Here is an 8,882-nt window from a genome sequence, read left to right on the forward strand (position 1 = left end):
AGGCGGCGGCCGCTCTGGCAGCAGCCATGCCAGGGGCTGGAGGGGCCAAATCTGAAGCCAGAGGCAACGGCCCTCTGCCTGGAGGAGGAGGGCTCATGGAGGAGATGAGTGCCCTGTTAGCAAGGAGGTAGCGACACATCATATATTACTCTTCGATTCAGTACGTCTCAAAATAGGCACTTGAGTCATATGAATGAATTTCAGATCTTGTTTCATATACTACAGAAAAGTGAAACTTGACACAGTTGCCATACAGTAGATTTAGCAAACCCCAATGTTGGTCGCAATGGATTTTGTTGTGCCACCTGAAGAATAAGTTCATGTACTCATCACTCTCACTATTCCTCAGTATTATGAGATGATATGTAGTAAAATCGTAATTTAAATGCACTTTGTTGCTGACAGAGAAGTATCACTGTAAGATCTAGAGAAATCTAAGGAATTTAGGTTTTAAAAATGTGGAGTTCAGGAGGAATTGTGTGGTCTGTGCTTTATGATATTAACATTAAACATGATGATATGTTTTTAAAAATAGCAACTGTTTTTCAGAAATAATTCTGGACTCTGTCTTACAGGAGAAGAATTGCAGAGAAGGGCTCATCACCTGAACCTGACCAGAGATCAGTAAGTACCATTAGATCCTTCTTGTCTGCTGTATTCATGGGGTAGGACTGGATAAGTCTGACTTCTTCCTACTCCATTCAAGCATGTACTAGGTATAAGCAAATTGATATTGGATTAGCATTTGTTGGATATGTGTAAAATTATGTGTGTTGATATATCAACTGTCTTTACATGCTTGAAAGAATAAATAAATCAAATCAAATCAAACTATTGAATGTTGTGCTGGACGCACAGTTTTAATGAAGGGGAGCACATTTGTAAAGTTAGTATACCTTACAGAGATTTCAGATTTAAAACCCAGGTTCTTGACAGTAAAATGTTATTACAGCATTAAAATATTCTAAGATGAATGAATAAATATCAATAAATAGCTGCTATTTGTAACTCTGCTCAGTGACAGACTATCACTGGTAGTCTTTGCATGTTGCATCTCTTGTTCGCCATTTTGTCTTGTTGTGTTCTTTGTGGTAGTATTTTGTCTCTGTGTGGTGAATTTGAATGTCTGTGGTTGTTTTTTGCCTCTTAATGGCCATTTTTGTGGTCATTTTACATCTCTAGGCTAAATTTAAAATACCTGATGTCAGCAGTTCAAATATATGGACGTTTATTTGAGATTTTTTTGTAATATGCTAATCTACAACTATTACCAAGAAGAAGAAGAAAAGGTGAAGAAAGCAATGAAAAGGTTTTGCTGGTTGACAAAATTAAATGTCACCCATCTCCATCTGTGAGTGTACACGAGTGTGTGTTGACATTGAAAATAATGTTTTAAAACTCTTTTCTTCTTGAATGTTGATTGAATAAAATGTCACATCTTTGAACAGCCACCTCTTTTTTTTTGCCCCATCTTTGTCTCTAGTGTTTACTTCCAAAGTGATCGGTGTGGCCCTAGCGCGGTATGACTTCAGCTCTCGTGACACACGGGAGCTCTCGTTGCAGGAGGGTAATGTGGTTAAGATCTACACAAAGTCAGGAGCTAATGGCTGGTGGAGGGGCGAGGTCAACGGCAGGGTAAGTGGCAGCTTTAAAATGCCAGTAAAATATGCAAGTCTCCTCTTAGGGCAGATATCGGCTTCCAGGTAATGCCTGTGTCTGCATGACTCACTCTGTTAAATTCAAGGCATCCGAGAGCCTTTTAATACCAGATAGTGGGAGATTTAGGACATGATCTATGGCCAGAGTAAGAAAGTATGATATAAAACCCAGAAGGACAATGTGCACTAGTTATTTATTATTATTTTATATATTTATTATTTTTGTGCTTTATATCGGCTTCCAGGTAATGCCTGTGTCTGCATGACTCACTCTGTTAAATTCAAGGCATCCGAGAGCCTTTTAATACCAGATAGTGGGAGATTTAGGACATGATCTATGGCCAGAGTAAGAAAGTATGATATAAAACCCAGAAGGACAATGTGCACTAGTTATTTATTATTATTTTATATATTTATTATATTAGTGCTTTCCAGCAGTACATGGCAATAATTCCTTATCATAAAATTAGCTAATGAGACCTTCATCTGAGTAAGAAGCAGAACAGATTAACCAATGACGGATTAACGAGTAAAATAATTTACCACATACACACACACAGTGCGTCCAGTGTCGGCAGTTCAAGCTCAACTCCTGACATTTGTCTCTCTCTCTCTTGTTTCCTGTCTGCCGCTCCATGACCTGCTGAGTAATAAATGCGACATGTGCCCCAAAAAAACTTCAAAAAATGTATAACAATAATTCTATTTAGAGGGGGGCGACAGTGGTGCGGTGGGTAGAGCAGTCGTCTCCCAACCGGAGGGTGGAGGGTTTGAATCTCGGTGCCTGTAGTCCACATGTCGAAGTGTTCTTGGGCAAGACACCGAACCCCCTAAGTTGCCCGTGATAGTGACACGTATGTACGCAGTGGCTCGGGGCCCCTCGGCTCCAAACAAAATTTCATGTAGGTGTCACAATGTTACAATAAAAATAAAATAAAGCTGCTGCTTCTAAACATTGAGTGAAATAATAAGGTAGTCCATCAAAAGAAACTCCATCAACTCACATCAGTGTCAAGCTCAAAAAGCTCTGGAGGAAATGGTCATGACAAGTTTCTGCTGTGATTTTATTTAAAAATGACTAGGCTACAGTACAAATAATCACTCATTTCAACTCAGTGCTTCAGTACAATACTTAGTAAAGGCATTTAGTTACTTCCCACCACTGGTTACCATTCTTATGTCTTTCATTCGCCATTGTTAGCATGTAAACTCTACATTATTATTCATGGGACCTGTTAGAAAATGTACTAAAGGACATTCAGTATGAGCTGCCGATAAGAATGTAGCTGGCTATTTGACAAGGTACAACCAGGTAAAATTGCCAGTAACACTTTGCCAGCGACGTAACTCAGGGCTTTGTTTAGACATGATGCCATGAAATAGTAGGCAAACTTCTGAATGGGGATGCATGTCTGAAAGGGGCTTTACTTATTCCCATATCTTTTTCCCTCAGGTCGGCTGGTTTCCATCCACGTACGTAGAAGAGATTGAGGAGTGAAAGGTCCAGCATGGGAAGAAGAATATAGCAAAAGAGGAATAGTGGCAGTTGGTTAAGCAAAGTGAGCAAATATCACTGAGAAACAGCGAGGACTTGTACACCAACTGCATGCTGCAGTGTTACTTTTGACTTCACTCTCCTTCATGGAGGCTTGTTGCCTACAAACATATGCTTTTGGGAGAGAAAAGGCCACAGTGTGCTATAGTGTGCAACTAACAGCTTTTCTGTCATTGGGGCACATGCCTTCAGCAGACATCCCTCCTTGCTCCCCATCTTCGTCCATCCATTCATAATTCAGCCTTTGCTCTCTCTTTCTCTTTGCCCCAGCCAGCCGGAGCCCTTAACTCCCAAATGTTTCCATTTGCCAAGCTGGCTGTCGCAAAGCTGTCAGAAGTAGACACTCAGATGGCACTCTTCCATACCCCAATCCATCCATCCCTCCCACCACCCCTGGTGGGAGTAGAGTCATCTGAGCTGGAAAAGACTCACACTCTGAAGGGATCTCAGTCAGCTTTGACCTTGCTTGTGTGTTCATTCCATTCATGTAGATGATAAATGAGGACTTGATGACCCAGCTTCACACACCACCCACCTCTCCTCCTCTTCAGACCTTCATCACCACATACACACACTTGTTTTCATCCCTATATAAACTTGAATTCATTTCCAGGAGACTTACCCTAACCTTAACCAAAGCCAACACTTGCTCTAACTTTACATCCCTTCCTTTTGAAAAAATAGATGAACTACATCATGTGGACCAGCCTCCAGTGTGTGAACATAGTAACTCATGGATTTCAGGCCATACAAGTATAGAAAATCGAGGCCACACACACACACACACACACACACACACTTGTTGTGCTTCCATAACTTCTAGTGATTTTACTTTAATTTAGATTCCTGGAGACTTACCCTAATATTAACCATAACTACTACTTGCCTGGCTGGCTGGGATTGTCTCCAGCCCCCCAGATGTCATACGGTCATATGAAGATGGTTAAAACACGACCACTTTCTTTAGTCTGAAGTTTTTCTTTGCCTATGTTCCATGAGTTCTTCTCAACTCAGATACAGAAGAGTTAGAGGGAACGTACCTAGATTTCCACTCACACTGATGCATGACTTTTGAAAAATCATTCATCTCAAACTGTAATAATTTAACATGCAATGTACAGATAATACAATGATATGTTTGAGCATAGCATCCCTTAGTTTTCCACTTAACTGAAAACATGGTGTACTTAGACATTGTTGGAGTTTCACTTTAAGTTTAAATACCACTGATGTTGCTAACCAGGGGAAACTGCCACTGGTCAGAATTTCCTTTCAGAGCTGTCCTCTTCCCATGACATCTTTATTCTGTTGATGTATTTGACTGGTGACTATTTTGCCATAAGTATCATTTGTTAATGTAAGTCAGAATTTATTGTACTGTAAATATATGGTTTTGTATGCATATAATGGAGCCATTATGTTTGAAAGCCATTAGTGACCCCTCGCCAAACCGGCTGCCATGTGCCTCTATCACATATGACAACAGTTCTTGTGCTGTCATGTTATTATTTAACTGCTGAACTTTAGAAATGGTTTTAAAGAACTTTTTGCATTGTGACATCTCTGTTTTGTTTTAAGAGCTTATTTGAATAACCACTAGATGGAAGCATCCTAAATGCCTCTTCCTCTCCTAGCAGTCACTTTCAACTTGTTGAAATTTGGTGATGCTGATTAAGAGGTGAACAGTATGAAAGAGGCATCAGCCACAGATTAGTTGTTGTAAGGGAGAGAAGATGCCTTAATGATGCACACTAAAGTAGGATACAGTTCAGGTTTTTCCTAGGATGTAGGGTTAAGGTTAGGCAAACCCCAAATATCTAATGAAATTATTATAAAATACATTTTAAAATAAGTCACCACATTGCCTATCATGAATTTCTCAATTTCTAGTAGGAACCATAATATTTCCCCTCCTCTGCTCCTTCCTAAAATGTCTGCAGTGTCTGAACAGTCAAACATTATCTTTAGGAAATCTTAGAGACAGCTACAATGGGCAGCAGCTCAGATTAAATCTAGCACAAGCCTGTCTCTTGTCATAGGTGAACAGAAGAGGCAGAATAGGCTTCTTTTTCCATAGACTCTGGTGATCTACTAATGCACTCCCTCAGTCACTGGGGCTATTTACACCTGCAGGCCTTCCTCTCCGCCAAGTGCGCTTCCAAATTTTTTTGTAGGACTAGAGGAAGGCTCAACGGTATCTATGATCTAATCATTACACTGCCCCCTCACTTCAGCAACACTGCTGCATCCATCTCTCTGTTGACTCCCTTCTCTCTCACCATCTCTCTGTTCTCTGTTCACTCTGATGCTCTGTAACTGCCACTGCTTCATGTTGGCAGAAGGAGAACAGAAGAGTTAGTATTGTTGGCCCAGGAAGGAGATGGAGACAGCCTTTATAAACAACCACAGAAAAAGTTTAAATTCACCACAGACTAATAGACTGAGAGAAATAATGCAGATTAAAGAATGAATTTGAGTTTGCCTTCATTTAAACTGACTGATTATGTCCATATGTGTAGGCACACAGTGTATACATGGGGGAAAAGACTGGATCCATTCAAAACTGAATTCATTACACAGTAAAATGTGTAAAAGGTAAAGGGGCCTGAATTTCTCAATTTACCAGCCTGTATCTATGAAAAGACATTAGGGCTCTTGGTAATGATGGCGTCCAATCCATGAGGACGACCACCTCAAATACAGATAAGAAATGATGGTTAATGTTTGAAATAGAATTTTTCAGATTTGTTATGCTAAATACTACAGACAGATGTTTGCCAATGAAAAGGCCAAGCCGGCGAATTTAAGCATGAGGCTAATAGAAGATTGCTAATGTTACATTGCACTCCATTAGCAAACATTATGAGAAGATAAGATGTTTATTACTTGCTAAACTGGTATGCCTAATGTTAGCTACATGCTTAAATTCCAGTGGATTAGTATGTTGGATAATAACTGAAAGTATATTAGCAGTCATTTCTTACCTGTACTCCAAGCGGACGTCCTTACGGAGCAAATGCCATTATGTTTTCTACTATTTGAACTGGCGAGATCAGGCAAGAATGACAGCATTACATGGTGAGATGCATAAGCATAAGCCCCAGTACAGTATCTGTAGTTACATATTTATGGAAGGGACCAAGGTAATTATGCTCCAACCCAGCCTGTGCAACTAATGCTGCATTTACATATGCATGTGTAAGTGGGAAATATCTTGTTAACAAGTGTGACCATTAAACTGTCTCATGAAACAATAGTGATTGCTTTTCAACTGTGATTACTGTCATGACAGGTTTAAAACTGCCCCAGAAACACAACTTTCTCCTTGGTTCTCATCATGTCCACACCAACCAGTTGAATGTGTAGTGGAGGAAATTCCAATTTAGAATATTCCTAGTTCCCAAATTTCCTGGAGGCAACAAGATTGAGGTTACCATCGTCAACCTTCTGTGATAGGTCCATTTCTGTTAGCCCCGCCTCCTGCACCAGAAGAAGGCCAAAAATATGAAACTGAAAAGAAAAGATTTGAAACAGAAAAGATAAGGTCTGGAACTTAAAACATTTTTGTAGTTGAACATGAATCAAAATTGCATTTAAACAAAAACATTTGATGCGCTATTTTATTTTATTTATTTATTTTAAGATCAATGCTTTAGCTTTCATTTCAGACTTTAGTTTTTCAGTTGCAGTTTTGTTTTTCATATTGACAAAATATATGGCCCCATTTAGCTCCATAGGGTTCCGGCCCCATGTCTATGGTGTGTTATCCCAAAGAAGTCAAAGGCAAGGCAAGTCACACTAGCTTAATTTATATCGTACATGTAATACATAGAGACAATTCAAAGTACACAGCCATGAAAAACAACAAACACAAAAAGAATAAACTAAATTAAGACAAAACACAGATTAAATGTTAAAATTGAGGAAAGTATAAAGCTGAAAGTACAACAAAGGAAATTTAGAAGAAATACAACTACAGTGCAGTTCAAATCCAGTAATAAGATGTAAGTTTCCATGAATGCAACAGAGGAAAAAAGTGAATCAGAGAAACCAATCAATCAAAGGCACAGAGTTTCAAAGAGTTTTCAGCCTTGATTTGAAAACAGCAGAGTTTTCAGCCTTGATTTGAAAGTGGCAAAGCTGGGGTCACGTTTAAGGTCATCAGGAAGCTAAAGCGATTCACTAGAAAATGAATGCTTTATGTGATCTTAAACACCACCAGGTAAACAGACTAGTCACATTTATTATTTAATAAATTATGACCGAAAGGAATTAGTACAGTTGACCTAACAACAAAAGAATGTTGCATTGTCATGCCATCTGGACTATTGACTGGATATATAGTACAATGGACGACGTGTCACCACTTCGCGCCACTATGCAAAAATAAAGCCAAAATATTGTAAGTACAGTGTCTGCCATCTTGGCATTTTGCAACCAGATGTGGTGCAGTAGCAACTAGTAGTTGAGTGATGTATCAGACTGCCAATCAAACCTGTCAAATCTCCTGAAATACACCCCTTTTTATATCATCGAATAACTTATTAAAAACAAACTCACCAGAAAAAAACTGAATTCACTCTGGGAAAAATAAGAGCTTTTATTTGGAGCTCATTTTCCAAGCATTAGCACAGCCTATACTGCAACTGGCCACCAGGGGGCAATCAACTTGTGCTGGCTTCACTTCTGGGAACTATCAGGCTGTCCTTCCTTTATACAGTCAGTGATCTAGAGTAACAGGGCCCAGAAGTTCTTTATCTGCGTGGATCAGATTTGGATTATGGGTAGTTCAAAACCAAAAGTCAGGATTGGGATCACTCACATATCTGAGTGAATCAGAAAATCTAATCCAAGCTTTCATCTGGATCTTATCCATAAAAAAAATGTTAGTTCAAAACAAAATCACAGGATTGGGATTAGTTTGATCCAAAAAAAACTGTATTACCTTGATTCCACTGGAGGGTTGGATTACCAGAGCAAAATGTACCGTGTATTTAATTTAAAATTATGTTTCCGTGTAAATAAGATGGTAAAGTTTTTCAGCTGAAATAATACATCACTTATAGCCTTTATATGGTTGATATGTTTTTGTTTATTTGTCATACGCACAGTTTGGAAACATGTTTCCCTGTACAATGAAATTCTTACTTTGCCATCCACATGAATGCCACAAAATACAAATGAAATATAAAGTAGATAAATAAGTAACAAAAAATCTAAGGCACTTTAAGCAGCAAATGCAGCAGTATAATATATAATATATAAGAATCTACTAAGAGAGTGTATGCTGCATGGCAGCATCAAGTGCAGCAGTCAACAGTCAATGTGCAATTATGCATGTGCAAACTGAGAATGTAAACAGTACAGGTCCACAGTACAGGTCCACAGTACATGACGTATTTCCTGGTAATAAATTCCTCAGCTGTTTAGGAGTCTGATGGCAGAGGGAAAGAAAAAGTCTAGAGGTCCTGCATTTCACACTTTTGAACCTCCGGCCAGAGGGTAGGGAGACGAACAGTCCATGCTGGGGGTTGGTGGGATCTTTGAGGATGGAGGCAGCTTTCCTACGCACCCTGCGGTGGTAAATGCTTTACAGAGAGGGCAGTGGAGTCCTGGTCTTCTCTGCAGTCTTTACCACTCTCTGCAGACGCTTGCAGTCCATAGCAGTA

The 8,882-nt window shown here is 39.3% G+C and overlaps 1 protein-coding gene across 2 annotated transcripts in view; it reads left to right on the forward strand.

Annotated features, from left to right (window-relative positions):
• Positions 1-6,704, forward strand: part of vav3 (vav guanine nucleotide exchange factor 3) — a 114,352-nt gene extending 107,648 nt beyond the window's left edge. The window contains exons 26-27 of one of the 2 annotated variants that reach the window (XM_020625019.1): positions 1,484-1,635; positions 3,112-6,704. In XM_020625019.1, the coding sequence (XP_020480675.1) occupies positions 1,484-1,635; positions 3,112-3,156 (197 nt within the window). In that variant the 3' untranslated portion in view covers positions 3,157-6,704. The remainder of the gene's footprint in view (positions 1-1,483; positions 1,636-3,111) is intronic. The other variant, XM_020625020.1, reaches the window with a different exon arrangement.
• Positions 6,705-8,882: the final 2,178 nt, after the last annotated feature.

The sequence above is a fragment of the Monopterus albus genome, unplaced genomic scaffold (genome assembly GCF_001952655.1).
Source record: "Monopterus albus unplaced genomic scaffold, M_albus_1.0 scaffold343.1, whole genome shotgun sequence".
NCBI lineage: Eukaryota > Metazoa > Chordata > Actinopteri > Synbranchiformes > Synbranchidae > Monopterus > Monopterus albus.